Source organism: Cryptotermes secundus, unplaced genomic scaffold, assembly GCF_002891405.2.
Source record: "Cryptotermes secundus unplaced genomic scaffold, Csec_1.0 scaffold1176, whole genome shotgun sequence".
In the NCBI taxonomy this organism is placed as follows: domain Eukaryota; kingdom Metazoa; phylum Arthropoda; class Insecta; order Blattodea; family Kalotermitidae; genus Cryptotermes; species Cryptotermes secundus.
This window is the reverse complement of record NW_019725859.1, coordinates 244,773-264,317: the sequence shown is the minus strand read 5'-3', so window position 1 is coordinate 264,317 and position 19,545 is coordinate 244,773. Positions and strand designations below refer to the sequence as shown.

Here is a 19,545-nt window from a genome sequence, read left to right as displayed (position 1 = left end):
GGACATGTCACCCTTAAACTCTATATATGTAGTCTTTCAACTATTTTCGCAGCAAGGTTAGGGTGTTCTGCGAGTGTGGCACATAGGTACTGCGGCAAGGACCAAATATGAGCACTTTTCAAAGAACAGAACGAGAGCTGGATGTTCAACTGTGCAGAGTAGAGAGATCGTGAAGGGTTACAATTCAAATGAATGCTTGTCTGACTACTTGCACGCATGCGTAATACTTTGTAGCTCAATCAGAATGCACTTGACTTTGGGAAATCAACAGTTTCTCCCATCCATATTCCGCTGTCTACGTCACAGTATAATGCATTGGGCTGCTTGAAGGCCAGCAAAACTGGTCTCGTTTCACAGGATCGTAGTCATTTCACTTACAAACCGAACAGTCGGAGCTATTAGCCATGCGGGATGTAGTTAAGTTGGTCCAAAGGCGAGTAAAAAGACAATCACCTCTGGAGCGACATTAAACAGGGGCGTTTTGTTGATGCATGAGAAGTGTCCGCTCGGGCAGGAGCCACATGCTGGAGACTGTCAAGTTGGTAAGTTCTTTGTTTCTATGTACCAGCTGTGATCGTATGAACTTTGCCAATAAAGACATAACACCCCTTTATGCAGAGCTTAGCAACTGGGCTGGCTGAATAAGCATGGCTAATTAATTCACTGAACTGAGTCTTTCAAGAACTAACAGTCGCTCAACTAGTTAAATATTCCCTCCCATTTTATTGAACCCACGAATTCACTCCAGTCTTCAAAACAGCCTGCAATCAATGCCTACTCTAGACCAGAAAAATCCAGTCCACATTCTCATAAATTGTTTATGATCCATTTTAAGAGCATCCTCCCATTTGCATCTAGATCTCTCACAATCAATGACAACACAATTTATATAACAAAGAGGCTCTAAACCTTTCCATTGAATTTATAATGAAAATTGCAATACTTCCTCAGCCTCGTGACGATAACTGAGGAGATATTTCAAGGAAATAGCGATTCCGGTCTAGAAAACCGATATTAACAGCAGTGGGGATCCGTTGTGCTTACCACGTGACACCCTCTATCCGCTAGAGTTGCCACTAACTTTGCCGACAAGCGGTGGTCGCTCGCTCGCTCGCTCGCTCGGTCGGTATAGTTCGCTTTCAGACTACAGGCTATGGAGTTCAGTTTTTATTGCAATACTTGACCCATTTCGTTACTGTTAGTTTAGGATGAAATACGATAATGAAATCACCGGACTCAGACCCTCGGGAGCGCGGCAATGACACCTCGACGTATTTCATGAACAACTGACAAGTCTGGCATACAAGCCGGGCCGCGGGTTGTTCACCTTTAATCTAGAATCCCGTGCAGAAGTAACCTACTGTCCGCGAATCACATTGCTTCGGCCTCCGCACATGGCGTTAGAATACTGGCTTAGCCATGTATGGAGCTGAAACGTGGACACTTAGGGCAGTAGATCAGAAACACCTGGAAAGCTTCGAAATGTGGTGTTGGAGAAGGATGGAGAAGATCAGTTGGACCGATTATGTGAGAAATGAAGAAGTGTTAATTAGAGTCAGTGAGCAGAGGAATATCCTACACGAAATAAGAAAACGGAAGTCTAATTGGATTGGTCATATCTTACGCGGTAACTGCCTTCTAAAAGAAGTTATTGAAGGAAAGACAGAGGGACGGATAGAAGTGACCAGAAGACGAGGAAGAATATGGATGACCTTGGGGACAGAAGAGCATATTTTCATTTGAAGGAGAAAGCTCTAGACCGCATCAAGTGGAGGAACTATTTTGGAAGAGACTGTGGACCTGTCGTCTTGATAGATTACAGATGAATGAATGAATGAATGAATAGGTCGCCAGCCTCAGCAGGTCAGGAACTATAGCAAGCAGGATGGAAGCAGATGTGCAGAAGCGGCAACTTCTTTAACATTCGAGGACAAAATCTTACTGCGGATACAGAAGCAGTGCCTTCCTGGTACATGATTTTTTTCTTATTTATCTTCGGATACAAGGACACAGAAAGCCGAAGAATTGGTGCTGAAACTGCAGAAACGCCAAGTTTATGTGCATATCAAAACAAGATGCAGGACCCAGCGGCTAAGCCTGTATTTTACTGCATGTCACATGTGCCAAACCGTTGCCGGGCAGAGATTCTGTGAAAAAGCGGATTGCGTGCTTTTCCCAGAAAACAGAAGGGCATTTGAAAATATACCTGTCAACATGAACATCTGCACGTCGCGTGGAACAAACGAAGAGCGATTTTCTAACAGAGCTTCGTGTAAATCTCCACAACGCTGGATGAGAGTATAGATCACGCAAGGTAAAGTCTTCCTGTGCTTAACTAATTAAGCACTATGCCATGAAGACGTATGGGGGAGTGGATGTATAGATCCACATTTTTCTTGACCTCGGGACTAGCTAGGGGTAAGTGGTTTGGTTCACGGCCCCTGCCGTTTTAGCTCCGGGGAAAGAGCCCCCGGTACTCGTTGGATGGGAGGTTGGTGGACGATATGGAGAAAATTCTTGCCTCTACCGGGACTCGAACTCCGACTCCTCGGTCGTCCAGCCAGTAGCCAATCGCTATCCCGGCTCCCTCAGGGGAGGTCCGGTGCAGAAGGTGTTTCATTTCGAGTTCTGGTTCATACACAGATCAAGCAGCACAACGGAATTATTGGCAACGACAAATTTCACATCACTGCTGAACTATTTTCTATGGAATCTGTGAAAGGCACAACTGGCGAGGACTGTACGAGAGGGACGGCATAATATACAGTGAAGCAAGTTAACTGGCTCGCGATTACAGATTGAATGTCGATTTTGAAAGGTAAAACCTGAGGCATATTTAAATGAATGCATGGCATTATAGATGAGACGTGTCCTGATCAGGGAATGTTGTTTCTCAGATACACTATTCATAAAGATGTATTCAACAGCTGAACTGTTTCAAATATGAACCATGCGACAATTTCACAACACGAGCAAGAGATCTGAACCACAGACAGTTCGTATCATTTGTAGAAAATGGTGATGTCGATGAGTACTAGTATCACACCACTCCAGTGTTCGATGTCTTAAGTTTGGTAACATTTTCAAGAGAATGTATGATATAAAAGACGAAATGCTAGTGTTCTTGGACACGAAAGCTGAAAGATCTAACGTTTCCAGAATCGAAAAACAAAAGTTGAAAAGCTAACCTGGTAATCCGGTTGACATTCTGACACATTCAAATACATAATGATTTATCACAAAAAAAAACTGCTACTGCACGACCTACGTACAGCAATACTGGCCTTCAAAATAAACTGCTTTTGTTGGCGAAACAAGTTAAGGAAAATAAATGTACACACAAGCTCTAGTACAGCCCGTAAGTACGCAACTACTCTTAACGCAGCCGCTGATTTGCCCTTCCCCTTCAACCCTCATGCTTACAAGGGTAGCAATAAAAATTGGCAGCTGAAACTGAGAGACTTGCGAAGCCATCTCAGTTCTGTGAAACGTGCAGATTTTTTCTTTTCAGGGGGGGCGCACTTAAATGCCCCAGATACAGAAAATTCTCAAGGGGGTCGGAAAAAGCTGTTATAAACGCTAGTCCACAAGCAATTGTACAAGTAAAGGTAAAGCTGTCCCTGTAACAGGCCATGAAAGCCCATAGGGTTGTGAGACGTCGAGACTCCCACATCTTCTCAAGATAATCGGCTCACAGATGACGGTGTGGTTGTCAGCCTTAAGCGCCGGCCGCTCTTTACCCCCCAGAAGATTCCTGGTTCTCATTTCTGATAGAAGCTGAGTCCGCCTCAGGGCCACGGTTCGACTGGAAGGGTTAGGTAAATTAAAATATGCAATGAACTCATCGGGAATCGAGCCCGCGTACTTTCGCCTTGTAGCATAATGCCTCAACCAACCACACCGCCGTTGCACCATATGTTCATGACCATAAGGTATGTCATTAAGACGCATCCTGTATATACCCCCTGATTCAACATTTGGCAACATACAGCGTGTGGACGGGTTCCGTGTATTTCTATGGGTACACAGCGATTACTCCCCTATCCATCAAGCAATTGATCTATGTAATAAAGCTAACATGTGTTTTCTAAAAGGTGCGATTTGAAATTCTATATGTAATTTATGTTTCAAAGTACTAACCGGCCCCTTTCAATGCTACTGTTTTGATGTATGTGGTATCTGAGTTTCTCGCTGCCGTATTCAGGTTGCTGTTTCCTAGGATGTGACGTCACGTAATTTCTTACATAGGCACAAATTGGTAGATGTAGTAGTAGTAGTAGTAGTAGTAGTAGTAGTTATGGTGGTGGTTGTAGTTGTAGTAGTAGCAGTGGTAGTAGTAGCGTCGGTGGTGGTACTAGTAGTTGTGGTGGTGGCGGTAGTGGTAGTAGTAGCGTCGGTGGTGGTACTAGTTGTGGTGGGGGTGGTGGTACTAGTAGTTGTGGTGGTGGTAGTGGTGGTGGTAGTAGTAGTAGTAGTGGTAGTAGCGTCGGTGGTGGTACTAGTAGTTGTGGTGGTAGTGGTGGTAGTAGTAGTAGTAGTAGTAGTAGTAGTAGTGGTGGTGGTGGTGTCGGTGGTGGTACTAGTAGTTATGATGGTGGCGGTAGTGGTAGTAGTAGCGTCGGTGGTGGTACTAGTAGTTGTGTTGGGGGTGGTGGTAGTAGTAGTGGTGGTTGTGGTGGTGGTGGTGGTGGTGGTAGTAGTAGTAGTTGTGGCGGCGGTAGTGGTGGTGGTGGCGGTGATGGTGGTAGTAGTGTCGGTGGTGGCACTGGTAGTTGTGGTGGTGGTGGTGCCAGTAGTAGTGGTATGTCGGTGGTAGTGGTACTAGTAACTTGGAGACGGACGCAGCTGGTTTCACAGAAATGTTCGTATCTCTCTACCAAACTCCGAGGCGTCACACACATCGCAGAAGACCGTACGCGCAAGCTTCTTTGCGTTGGTTCAGTCCGCACTGTCAGACTGTCCGCATGTCCATTACATAACGGTAATATAAGTTACAGTGCTGCGTAGCAAAAAAATTAACACCTCCAGGGAACTTCCTCCCCCGTCTGTTACCACTGTACGCTGACGCGTTCGTCGAAATAATAATACGGCCACTATAAGTCTACTTCGTTTAATAAACATGCGACAGCGGGACACATCAGTCGGTATAGAGACCAGGTCACGGACTGGATGATCGGGATTCGATTTCCGGCAAAGCGAGGAGACTTTTCTTCTCCATAGCGGCAAGGGCATGAAATGAAGCTGGCCACTCACATGTAGTGTCGAGGTTAAGGATGGTAGTGCTGTACCATATGCCTTTATGACTCAGTGCTTAATTATATAATTAAGTACGTGGATAACTTTAGCTTATATGTTTTTTTTTTTTTTTGCATTGGAGCTACAACCCTCATTTGGGCCTAGGTCTACCTCCATGAAACTCTCCGTTTCACTTCGGTTTACTAGAACTTAAGACATATGGTAGGACTCCTTGGGCGGGTGATCAGCTCGTCGCAAGGCCTCTACCTGTACACAAACACAGAAAAACTCACACAAACATCCATGCCCTGAGTGGGATTCGAACCCACGATCTCGGCTTCCGAGCGAGCGAAGACAGTGCATGTCTTAGACCGCTCGGCTACCGTGACCGGCTTAATCAAATTAAACAGGCCGTTCCATAGCCCAAGAGGTTAGTCTCCGGCATCCCAACGCGGCGGCCCTGCTTCGATCCCAGGTCATGTGGGATTTATGGTGGACTAAGTGGAACTGGGACAGGTTTTCTCCGAGTACTTTGGTTTCCCCTGACAATTAGCATCCCACCAACTGCTCCACAATCATCATCATCTATCATCTGGGGCTGGTACAATAGACCAGTTAGTGGCCGAAGTACCAAGTGGACTAATTCTCACCCCACTGAAAAGGGAAGAAACTGTCCTGTTAAATAAAAATTAAAAAAAATTAATTTGTTTCATTCTGGTCCGTCACACTAACAGGTTCACAATTAAGTTTATTTCAGTCCAATGTGACATATAATGCTTCCACCACTTCAGCACTTAGTTACCCAACATGTTTCGATTCATAATGAATCATCATCAGAGGTATGCCTCTACGACCAGGAATCTACTAATACGTAAAAGTTTTTAAGAGTAGAAACACTTAAAACATTTACGATGCTCACTATATGTAGTTGCAGATTTTTGTCGTACAGACGTTGACGTAAATTTTTTTAATAAGAACGTTTTCGAATTGTATTACTTAGAAGTGGCGTAGTTGCAATCACTTCCCTAATGGATAATTAAAAATGTTCCACTGTATTTTATATAAAAATTCTATTTGTTTCACCACAGCAGCCTTCCTTGCGTTAAAATTATGTTTATGAATGTGTGTATAAACTTATTTTAAGATAATAATTTTATTCGTGAACCAATGCGGGTTGGTTTTATCTTCCTTAGTGGAGGAATTGTCGTCTATCCCTTGATGGTGTGTTCTTGTTATTAACGGTGTGGTTCGTATGCGTGCTGTGTTGCTTGTGCTGTTTGAAGAGTTTGAAGAGTTAATTAAATAGACTAACAAATTTCAATTTCTATTCGTTTTCTTCGCACCTGCATCTGCATAAAGAGATTCCAGGATCGGTTTCATGGCGCTTTTAACAGCAGAGGTACGATGACACTGAACGAACTGCAGATTATGTGGAAGAACGCGAACCCAACCCGCTTCATAGTGCCGTCCCACCATTTGCTTGGAAGAGCTGAAGAACGCCAGAATAAGCAAGTCCCCGGGCACGGCACCTTCAGAATACGATAGATGACGAGTCTCTTGAGTGTGCGCTTCGTACTGCCCTCTCGTTTTCATCCGTGTAACTTCTCCAAACGTCTTACAGAATGGAGACACGTAACGAGCCTGCTCGCCCTCTAGCGAGCGACTCCTGATTCAGTCTGCTGGCAACGTAAGGCCAGGTTGATGCAATTGGAATATGGAGGGGGGGAAACATGCAGTAGCGGCATCTGAATTCCGAGGTGTGGAGTTAAATGGACTCGACGCACGTCACGTCCTCACCAAGACCTCGCTCTCATCTGAATTACTCATGGCACACGTTACAATATGAACAAACTGGGTCTGGATAATTTAAACGTTATAGGAATTTTGGGCTCTGTGTCTGCTGGACGGTTGATTTTAATTTCTAGTCTACATTCAGATACAAGTTACGTATATGTGCTTTAACTTGTTATATATACATATATGAATGCGTCGCAATCCTTACATTCCAGTACAAGAAGGGCCTGTATAAAAGATGGTTTGCCTATAGATGCAGATAGACCTACTAAAAAACAGAACTGAAACTGTAGAAGTCTCCCAGAATTTCGGCACGTGATGCCTGCTATACACGAGGAAGAGTCAGCAAATAAGTCACAAATCTATATAAAACGCAAAACATGTGATATTCGAACAAGGAAAAAAACACTTATTTTTCGACATATCCTCCACCTCCACGTGTCCCATCGCTTTACCAATGCGTCGAAACCTGCAGCATACTCTTGGAAATCTTTTGACTGTTGTCTCAGCCACTTCTGCGCCTTCATTTCAACTCCTTCGTCATCAGCGAAACGTTTGCGGCCAATGTTGTTTTTATTGGACGAAACAGATTGAGGTCACTAGGGGCCAAGTCTCCATTGTAGTTGTGTAATTCTCTCTTGGGTTGCTCGTGCTGTGTGGGGTCTGGCATTGTCATGAAGAAGCAGTCCCCTCTTGCCAGCTGGCCTGGACGTTTCTGCGAGTTGAATCCCGTAGCTTCAACAGAACTTCGCGGTACGCTGCAGAATTCACATTTTCACCACTCTTCTGGGAACGAGCTATGAGTATTCCCTGAAAATCCAAAATCGCGGTATGCATAACGTTCCCAGCTAATGGCGTAACCTTAAACTTTTTGGTTGAAGGTGAATTGGGATGTTTCCATTGCACTGAAGCACGCTTTGATTAGAGCTGCTAGTGATGCACCCATGATTCGTCCCCAGTAACAATCCTGTTCAGTATATCTTATCCTTCGTCTGCATACCGTGAGATTTTTCAAGGACAGATCCATTCGGCTCATTAATTTCTTCTCGATCCTTCAGTTCTCTGGGTACCCACCGTGCGCACACTTTCCGAAGCTTCAAACGATCGCGCATTGTGTTGTGTGCTAAACCATGGGCACACCTTAGTGCAGTTGATACACTGTCTATCGCTATCCGCCCGTCAGCTCCAATCAATTCTTCCACCCGCTGCACAGTTGAGTCTATCGCAATCCAACAGGGTGACCTGCCATCTGCGACTTTCGAACGTCCTTCAGAGAATTTCTCGACCAGTTGTGAAGCACTTTTCGCGACAAACACTTCCCACAGGAATCTTTCCTTTACTAATATCCTTAAGCGGCCTCCGTAGTCGAGAAGTAACGTCCCCACCTCATGACTGGTGGTACGCGGGTTCAAACCCGGCGGAGGTCGTGGAAATTTTAAGGGCGGAAAAATTCAGGGAACAAGTCCTCCGGGAGGGACTTTAAGCCGTGGGTCTCGTGTCGTAGCTTTACGGCACGTAAAAGAACAGCATATCTCCTAAGGAGGTCACTGAGCCAAATTCAAGGACGTTTCCCGCCCAACAGTAGTCTCTAATGCCTCTGATAGATGGGGGAAGCATTATAGATACCGCCAAGCCAGTAGAGGCCGAACTCGCTGGCTCGGTCGGGACTGATGGTAAGCACCAGTATCGGTAGGGTATAGAGACTGGTAGAATATCATAGAGGGAAGCACAATAGATCAAACTGGTCGCGGTGCATGGGGAAACCCACCCCCTCCAATAACTAACTAACTAACTAACTAACTACTAATATCCTTTGAATTCAGTCCTTTTGCCCACAAAAAAAAACGCGCAACAGAACGATGCTCTTCGGTAGTATACCTTCAAGCACGGTAGCCTCTTGACTACTAAAACCAGCCATTCAACATGCGCATGCGTGTTTGCTACCTAGGCTGTCTTGAGGCTGGACTGTGCAACTACCTAGCACAGAAACCCTATTACGTCTATTACAGCTGTTGTATACGTTACCAGTTTACCTACTCAGTACGGAAGCAGAGGACTTTGTTAAAAGCCGTAACCAGGCAATCGGTGAACACACAGCAGACTCTGAAGACATAAGTGTGTGCTGTAGTGAATTGCAAAGTATGAATTAGCGATAGCGTTAGAGTTACTTGTAGTTACAATCTGTAAGTGTTCAGTAAATCCAATTAACAATCCAAATCCTGTCTACAGTCGCTCGTACATATGACAATAACATCCCTTTGCCGCTTCCAGTAGCGTTTCCCAACACATGACGCTCACAAAATATTCACCCTATTCTAAGCGTCAGTACGAAGTTGAACCAATCACAGATGTCCTCACTTACCTTTAGCTGATGTCATAAATTATATCAGCGAGATCTCCAACTGTATTCCTGTGCACATTCCATACACATTTCCTATTTGCATGACACTGGAAGCAGAAAACGGAATAAACTGGCCTACATCACTATCTTGCATGAATGAAAATCGTGTTCCTTTCTAATCCTATGATATTTTTCGCTCGTTACGTTGCCGAACGCTTGTTTAGAGTTTTATTTACACCGTTCCGACATCTCTTTCGCAGCTGTTCTTATTTTATGTCTGCATAAATAAAGATTCTGTACAAAGAAAAAATTATGTTGTACATAAACTGCATTCTCTAAATACTACGACTGCTTCAGGCTGCGTCCGACCCCATATGGCGTGAAACTGAATGTATATATTTCACGACAAGCGTTGTGCTGATTTAATACGACAGATAACCTTCCGTCCCTAGCGTATAAATGCGTATATAATTTAATACAAAAATTACAAATTCTTTCTTGCTTTAAAATTAACTTCGTTCAAATGTGACCTCAACAAGTTTCAGTTACGAACACTAATTTTCTTTGCATGACAAAATGTTTTCAGGTTAAAAAATCAGATGCCCAATATTTATACAGAATGAGCCTAAATTATTTAGAATCACCCTGTATTTACAAATGGAAACTATTCTGATTCATGTTCTGCCAAGGTAATACACGCCACGGCATCGCGGAAATGCAGAAATACGGCTTGCATTCTTTGATACTGACACAAATTGCCGTGTACAACGCTCAAATATTAGCTTCTCACTTAAGTGGATGCGCAGTCAGCATTACGTCACGACGCGAGCTTCTCCAATGCAACCCTAGTTACTGCAGTGCAACATTTAAATGGGCTCATCAGTAGACATAAAAGCCATGGCATCTCGAAGAGGAGGGCCACTGCAGTGCCCCAATGTCTCATTCCCATTTGACTGGGTGCGACGCGACACAATCTGAAGCAGCCGTACCAACCCCGCACATGCCAATACACATACAGCACTGCTACTACCAAATAAAGCCAATGCAGGGGAGGGGTAGGAATTCACAACAGCAAGCAAAGCGGGGTGGAAGCACACACACTCACCTGGCTGGACATCATTTGACTATGCGGGGGTGGGGGCTGGGGGTGAGGGGACGGCTGTGAAGACGGATGCGTCGGCGGTGATGGCCTCATGGTCGAGTTCTGGAACAAAGCAGCCAGAGTTGAACAGTGAACAGAGATGCAACTCCCTACACAGACAGGGCAGGGTAGGAGAAGACATGGACAGACACACCCACCGACAGTGCGACCTTCTCTGGTCACAACCGCACGGCACCTCCAAGCCGAAGCGTTGCCACACAGTCACAGACAATAAAAGCCTTAATCTATAACCTCGCAATCACATTCCTCAGACTGAAGAGTCCTTACGAAAGAAAACTAGTTCACGTTTGACTAACAAGGCCCTACCTAAAAATGCGAAAACAGATTATCTGATTAATGCATTTAGGCTAGTGTATTCGGGACCGCCTCTGTGGTCTAGTGGTCAGAGTTCCTGGCTAAGATCCTGAGGTTAGGGTTCGATTCCCGGCGCTACAAGATTTTCGTATAAGTAGTGGGCCTGGAACAGGGTCCACTCGGCCTCGTTAGGATAACTGAGGAGCTACTTCAAGGAAATAGCGGCTCCGGTCTAGAAAACCGAAATTAACGGCCGTGGGGATTCGTTGCGCTGACCATGTAACACCCTCTACCATCTAAAATTGGCACTAACCTCGCCGACAAGCGGTGGGCGCTCGGTCGGTATAGTTGGCTTGCGGACTACAGGCCACGGAGCTTCTTTTTGTTTTGTTTGTATTCTCAGTAGTACAGACCATTCCACAATAGGCTGGTAACGAGTTGCTGTAGCATTTATAGGATTTGAGGTTCTCACAGCGGTGATTATGAAGAATACATTCTGCGATATAACGCCGTGTACTCCGTTAAGTCAACCGACGTTTCGGAGGAACGCATGGCCTCCATCTTTAGGGTCGAATAATAACCAGCGTAAATGCAGGCGGCAAGCAGAGCTCTGCTGGTTGCTTGTGTGGATTATTCATTGAACCAGAAGATGGAGGTGACATGTTCCTTCGAAACGTCGGTTGACTTTCAAAGAACTACGTGATGTTATATCCCAGAAAACAGTTTCGGTTGCTTTACTTTGTTTCATACAGAGTAAAAGAAAGGACTGCAACGAAACCGATCTCCAGTGCGATATCCTTGTATTTCTAGCTAGCACAAAATGGTTACCTGAACGCTGTCCGACTGTACACGTCCACATTACTCATTCTCGTGCTCGTGCTCGTGCTCGTCGGGAGACTCGTCTAGCTTTTACTTGTGCCCGTAAATCTTCGTCCACACTACTTCAGTTGCTCGCCAGGCTTCGGCGTGTGAGGATCCGTATACTTACTCGTAGTGTGTATAGGCTGTAGTCGTACTTTAATTTATTGGCTATAGTTTTTAAATTAAAAATTTAAAATTTGCTTGTCTCCTGACTTTTCATATCGTCCACATTACTCGTGAGTCGCACGAGCACGAGCAATGTGGACGGGCCTTTACAGAACCCAAAAGCCTGACGACCCTGGCAGATACTCTTCTGTGTACTATACCATCGTGTCCATGCACCGGCCCAATTACAGTCTGTAGGCTTTTCCTTGTGTAAAGCAAAAGTCCATGGAATCCAATATGCAGCCATTGTGCAGCCTAATTCTCTGTTACATTCTGTTCCCACGCTCGGTAATCGTGATATTTTGATACAAACTGACATCAACACGAACCGCTACTGCAAAATGTCTGCGCCCATATGCACGCACAAGCTATCCCTGTGCACATAGCTCGCTCGTGTCTTCATGGAACTACTGCACGATAACTTCACAGAGACATCGCCGCTCATGTGCTCCGATTTCGTTCCGTCCGATATCCAACGGAACTGCGCTACGGCAACCACGGCTCAAGTCTCCTTAACAACTACTACGCTCATAAATGACGATAAAAGAACGTTAAGTTTGCTCTTTAAAATATTATGGCAAACTGAATTCTTAATCACTTTGGGTTTAATGCTGATTTAGTAAACAAGCAATAACTTTGGAAAACCTTGCTGTGATTTCAAATACGGTGCCTACTGATAAAAGGGCCTATAATCGACGTTCCCTCTAAGCCGGGCATGGGAGTGTGCAAGACACGGTGTCTTCTGAGCGGCGGCCGGGTTGTGCTTGAGCAACCTGAGGTGAAGGGGGCAGTGCTTTTTAGAAAACCGTCCAGAACAGACATTAAACTTATAAGCTCACAAAAATAACAAAAGATTAAGATTACTTTTTGCAGTTTCATTTCTATCGATTCCGCCTCTGTGGTATAGTGGTCAGAGTTCGATTCCCGTCTCTACCAGATTCTGAGAAGTAGTGGGTCTGGAACGGGATCCACTCAGCCTCGTGAGGATAACTGAAGAGCTATTTCAAGGACATGGCGGCTGCGGCCTAGAAAACCGAGATGAACGACCGTGAGGATTCGTTGCGCTGACCACGTGACACCCCTCTATCCGCTAAAGTTGGCACTAACTTCGCCGACAAGCGGCGGTCGCTGGGTCGGTATAGTTCGCTTGCGGACTACAGGACACGGGAGTTATTATTATTATCGATTAAAACTGGCTATATACAAAACTAACAAATGTGCGCGCGAGGCTGAAACACGTCTTAAAACGCTGAAACTGACGCGCAGCTTTGCAAACACGATACTACGAGCACATTCGTGTCTACAGGCACGGGGATACCATTTCTGGAATTTGCATAAAGTGGGTAACTAAGACATACTGTCCACAGTAAAAGTCAGCCTCTTGGGACTTTACGATCCGTTTATAGAATCTGAGAGTTAACTCTAAAATAGCAAGTCAATATAACGATAATTTCACACAACATAACACATTCGTCTTTATTCAAGAATTCGTCAGAAGGCTGCGTCGTTCTAACTTAATTCAATTTAAACACGTGACATTTCCATTTCAAGTTGAAGCCTTCACAGAAATTTGTGATAGTGCTAACGAGCTTACAGGAGCTGCCGTTAAATATTTTGTGAAAACAGTGATTCCGACAAAAACAGAACTGAATTCAAAATATACATTACAAGTAAACTAACTCACAGGATTAAAATCTAACGACCTAACTCTACAAAGTTGATGATGACAACGATGATGATGATGATGACCCTGCTTTCGTCGGAAGCCCCAACAAATTTAAGACGTCGGCTCCTGAATCCTCCAAGTGAACTGCATCTAAATGCAGGATCCTGACGCAAAATGGTGGTCCGTGAACTCCTCTCTGCGACAGAAGTATATTTAGTGGCTTCATTATATTACGGGCCCACAATGCACAATCAAAATCTGTATTTTTGCATGCGCAGACATATGGACTTACGGAAACGTGGCCATGCATGGTCGAAAAACACTCCAAACAAAGACTTAACGACTTTCGTTAAATGTTATCCGTTCATAGCGAGAAGTGTCAAAGTACTGAAAATGCTGCGTGACAGAAATAACTAGGGTCCACAGTATCCAGTGATGTATTACGCCATCGGTAAAGGCTGCGTTTCGTCCTTCGGGGCTCCTGACTCTAACGCCTGCAAGCTCCTTTCTTTTCAGGCGTTCTTCTGCGGTAACGCACACGTGGGATATTTGCATACGTGTACATAAATTCGTGAAATATTGAAAAGCTGATACGCTGTGTATGTCGAATGTCATGTCGCACGTGACAGCAACTAAACCTCTTCAAAAGACAATTAAAATTTTCGATCATTAGCAGAATGTAAATTAAAATCATTTATAAAATGTATATAAAACGTCAGCAAACATATATAAACCGATGTATAAAAGTAAAAAATGTATTAACTACCAGAGAAAATTAAACATATAAAAATTAGTCGTCTCGAAATTCGAATAATTTATTCCCATACTACTTTTCATTCTTAGCTGACTGACGTACACTTCGCATCCTCGGCTATTTCTGCGTGCTCTGCGGCTATTATCGTTACATTTCGGAACTTTCGGTCAGGACCTGTCTGAGTTGGCAACTACACCTCTAGTGACTAATGGGAAAGCGGGGTGTTCTGCCCTGCGGCTATTATCGTTACATTTCGGAACTTTCGGTCAGGACCTGTCTGAGTTGGCAACTACACCTCTAGTGACTAATGGGAAAGCGGGGTGTTCTGCCCTGCGGCTATTATCGTTACATTTCGGAACTTTCGGTCAGGACCTGTCTGAGTTGGCAACTACACCTCTAGTGACTAATGGGAAAGCGGGGTGTTCTGCTCTGCGGCTATTATCGTTACATTTCGGAACTTTCGGTCAGGACCTGTCTGAGTTGGCAACTACACCTCTAGTGACTAATGGCAAAGCGGGGTGTTCTGCCCGAAACGCGTCATTCCCCATTCATTATTATTTTCGATATAATTAACATTTAATTAAATTATTAGTTAAAAGAAAATACGAGTATTATTTTATTGTAAATGTTAATAAATACCTCAACATTTCTAAAATTTGGTCTTTCATTAACAGTTCAGGAACCCCAAGAACTTCCATAAATGAAATCAGACACAAGCACAAAGAAACATTTTGTTCTTATTGAATTCAGGCATTTCAATAATTCCGAAAATTACACAATAGTTTATTTCCTCATTTTTTATTTATGATTGTAGCTACTGTTCGTTTGGGGGGGGGGAAGATGAAATTTGATTTCTTTCCCTAAGCAAAACGCAAAGGTCAGAACAATTGAAACGAAAGGCATTAAAGCGACAGTTTCAAAAATGAAAGTGTAGGTGACAGGCATAGCACAGTGGTATTACTTCACCTGCTAGACCGAGGATAATAAAACGAAATGGTTAATGAACTCACATCATCCACGTTATTAGCTGAAACAGAAGTCCAGCAACATCAGTTTGTAATACAACAGTAATGCAACTGAACGCCAGAGAAGATCTGAACCCGTTTATTTGCTGAGGAAGCACCATGTCCATATTAAATCCCTCCATGAACTGTCGTGACATTTAGTGTTAACGCTGCCACTCGAACAAAACAGAATTTGCCAGACTGACTTCAGGAATGTGAAAGAATGTTCCGGAAGGTATGTACAACTATTTCAACGGCTTTGTTCAAAGGGTACTGGCATGCAGTTTCACACAGGGAAACAAGAGATATGCAGTTCAACATCCACCAAACCAACACCTTCTTTCAGATGTTCGACTTACCTTCTCTATCCATACACATTGCATACCATATCCGCCTTGTAATATGAATATGGAGTATTAACCTATCGCTGGGCACCGGAAAATTTGCGTTTCTTGTCGAGACAGAGAGACATATTTGATGGAGAAGGGGAAGACCCTTATACCGAAATTCAGCAACCAAAGCCGTCATCACGAGCTTGTAATTCGGAATTGTCTTTGTATTGACTTCAAGTTGCCCCCTCGGTGGTCTAGTGGTCAGATTTCCTGCCTACAGATCCAGATTCCCCGCGCTACCAGATTTTCTGAGAAGTACGAGTTGTGGGTCTGGAACGGGGACCACTCAGTCCCGTGAGAATAACTGAGGAACTATTTCAAGGAAATAGGGGCTCCGGTCTAGAAAACCGAGATTAACGGACGTGGGGATCCGTTGCGCTGACCACGTGAAACCTTCTATCCGCTAAAGTTGGCACTAACTTCGCCGACAAGCGGCGGTCGCTCGGTCGGTATAGTTCGCTTGCGGACTACAGGCCACGGAATTTGTTTCGTTTTTTTCCTTCAGGACAAAATCGGGTATGGGCGTGGACAATTCCAGATCAAAACGACTGTGCAAGCTGCTTCGGTTTCACATCTTACTAAAATCAAGGAGCATGACACTTACACACGTGTACTCCTGACCGAGGGTCAAGGCTCCGATTTTGCTAGAGCATTTACATTAACATAGGACGTGTTGCCGAGCGGAGATACAGTCACGTGTAATGAGTTGTGCGTGACGAATAAAACGGGTTCTAGTTCGGATCATTGGATTTATTAGAACCTTGATTACAAGTTCTCTTTTAAATTCAATATTACTCGTACTGTTGATTTCCACAGTTTACAGTTCAAGCACTAGGACTGTACGTCTTCACTAGTCGTCTCCTGGCAACGGATCTCAACACAGGAACTAGCATTTTAGATCACTAGAAGCCCCCTTGTTATTTCTTAGTCAATCACTCTGGAACCTCAAAACTCAACTAAAACCTCTTCCGGACCCCTCACTAATCTTCAACTAAAACCTCTTCCGGACCCCTCACTAATCTAAGTCAAAGTCAAAGTTATTTTAGGCCCAAGCGGCCTCCGTATTCTAGAGGTAACGTTCCCACCTCATGACTCGTAGTACGCGGGTTCAAATACCCGGCGGAGATCGTCGAATTTTTAAGGGCGGAAAAATTCAGGGCACAAGTCCTCTGGAAGGGACTTTAAGCCGTGGGTCCTGTGTCGTAGCTTTACGGCACGTAAAAGAACCTCATATCTCCAAAGGAGGTCACTGTGCCAAATTACGGACGTTTCCCGCCCAACAGCAGTCTCTAATACCTCTGGTAGATGGGGAAAGCATTATAGATACCTCTCAGCTAGTAGAGCCGGTCTCGCTGGCTGGGCGGGACTGATGGTAAGCACCAGTACCGGTAGGATATAGAGACTGGTAGAAATCATAGAGGGAAGCACAATGGACCAATACAGGTCTAAGTGCATGGGGAAACCCACCCTCTCCAATAACTAACTAACTAACTATTTTAGGACTAGCGGTTGACCCTCAATCAGTTCGTCTTGGCGTCAAGTCCCTTGAGAGCCACGACCAGAAATTTTTCTTTTCCCCAACTTAACCCTTCCGCTATTATTCCTTATGTAACATCCTCTGATGAGAAGATGGGTTTGTCTGTTACTGACTAATATAAGCTACAATAATCCTTCGTTATATGGGCAACACAGAAAACATGGTCACGTGATTCCTAGCCATCGAATTCATTCGTGCGCAGACTGCCTGGAAACGAGCAATAACATTTATCCACTGAGACACAGCTTCCATTGTCGCACGTTGGAACGTCTTTACCGAGCCGTTGCCTAGAAACGCCTTGAGCAAATCCGTTAAAATAACTATGCACACCCCATTCCAAACTAAGGAGTCCTGACTACACTGCAAACAGGGCCGGAAATTGCACCGTGTCCTTCAGTGCACGTCCGCCTCACATTCCTCCATCTTCACGGCTGCCCAGATGTGTTCAGGTGTTTCGTTAACTCACAACTCAACAAACAAACAAACAAACAAACTACCCATCGAAGCTAGTTACCATCTCCTTCTACGAAGAGTCATTCTGTCTGACCCGACTCCAGAATTAAAACCGTAAAACACATTCGTAAAAGCTGAGTTTACAATCTCCAACCTTTCAATTACACTCTTTACATCAGACTTTCGTCTGATTTCTTCATTATATTGATCATATTATTTCTGCTATTCCTAGTGGGGTGAGACTGCGTCCACTACTGGCCTACTGTACCAGCTCCAGATGATAGATGATGGTGATCGTGGAGCAACCGGTGGAATGAAAATTGACAGGGGAAACCGAAGTGCTCGGAGAAAACCTGCCCCGGCGCCACTCTGTCCACCAAAAATACCACATGACCAGTTCAGGGCTCGAACCCGGGCCGTCAGCGACTAACTTCCTGAGCTTTGCCACGGCCTGCTAATGGTCTAAGTAACTTCATATTTGACTGCTCAATCCCCCCCCCCTCCCGTTGTTCATAGCCACATAACGAAGTTGTAAGCTCCATAGTTTTGTAAAACTTCAGGGATACGTGGGCTCTTACCACTGGAGCCGACGAGGGGAAGCAAAATAGACAATATTGAATTAAGGAAATATACCGAAATATTAAATATCAAAATCAAAAATATTTGTTAAAAGAATGTTCTTCCACCCATAATACTCCACGGCGATTGGTAAAAGTTGTTTTGAAGAGCTTGGACGTCAGTTTGCAAGCAAATATTCTGCCCTTCGCCCCAGCCACTGGCGGCGTGTGAACTTCATAAATATACACGTAGTTTGCTTCTTTGTTTAAAATTTGCGTAACTTAATTTCCACATTTGTTCTCTGGCAATAAGAAGTTTTGCATCCCAAATAATTAAAACGTTTTTTCCATAATTCACATGGTTAGCATGATTTTAGTCTTGGGTGTTCTGTTCCTCTGAAGACAGGTTCTCTGGCTTTCTTTTCCAACGTCCATAACTTGTATTTCTCGCACTAACATTTAATTTATAAAGCTCCCTCCGTAAACCATCTTCTCGGTCCACAAACAATAAAGTGTTCAGAGCTGTCTCCTCAATGAAAGAATTTACTTCTACATTGCTCTTTCCTACTTAAATAACTTCGTCTATACACAAATTAAACAGAACCGATGACAGTGAACACATTCGTTTGATTCCTTCTGCAATTTTCAACTTTTTCCGTTTCTATATTAACTTTAATCGTTGTGTGATTGTGTATGGTTCTTACCAAGTTCTGCAGATGGCCTATGCCTTCTTTTACATGTTTTCCAAAGCCATGTTCACATGACTGTCCCACAAGCCTTTCCAAGGTCAATAATGGCCATATAAACCGATATCTCTCTGTTAAGCTGGGATACCGAAAACACACGTCCATGCGCGATATGTTCTGTTCACACCCATTCTGTTATTCAAAAAAAATTGTTAACTGAGACATATCCACCTGCCGTGCAACAACTTCAGTATATATTTCATACCCTGCACTTAAAGGGCTTTTTCCCGGGAAAAGAAAACTTCGTCTAAAACATTCGTAAGAACAAATCATACCTTCTGTATCCTGCCACACGGAGAAGTTCTGTGTCGAACGAGACGTCCAGTCTGACATGTGAAAATGGAATCTATCAACTTTCTTATATGCAGCCCCAAGGAGGTTTCGGAAACAGTATAATTATTACAGTCCTTCTTTCAAAATATGTTCTAACAGATGTTTCCCAAGCATTAGAGATAGCCACATTTCCGTGTACAGTAACAGGTATATAATAAATTGGGCATAATATATACAAAAATATGCCACAAAAAGGAGCCGCAACACAGCCGTGCCAATGTGGGCCCTTCTGTTTCCAAAGCCACCGATGT

At 44.1% G+C, this 19,545-nt stretch overlaps 1 protein-coding gene across 2 annotated transcripts in view; it reads right to left on the bottom strand.

Moving 5' to 3' along the window:
* LOC111863815 (single-stranded DNA-binding protein 3) overlaps window positions 1–19,545 on the bottom strand; it is a 329,719-nt gene that overhangs the window by 106,014 nt on the left and 204,160 nt on the right. For both annotated transcript variants that reach the window (XM_023850528.2, XM_023850529.2), the window contains exon 7: window positions 10,476–10,574. In XM_023850528.2, the coding sequence (XP_023706296.1) occupies window positions 10,476–10,574 (99 nt within the window). The remainder of the gene's footprint in view (window positions 1–10,475; window positions 10,575–19,545) is intronic.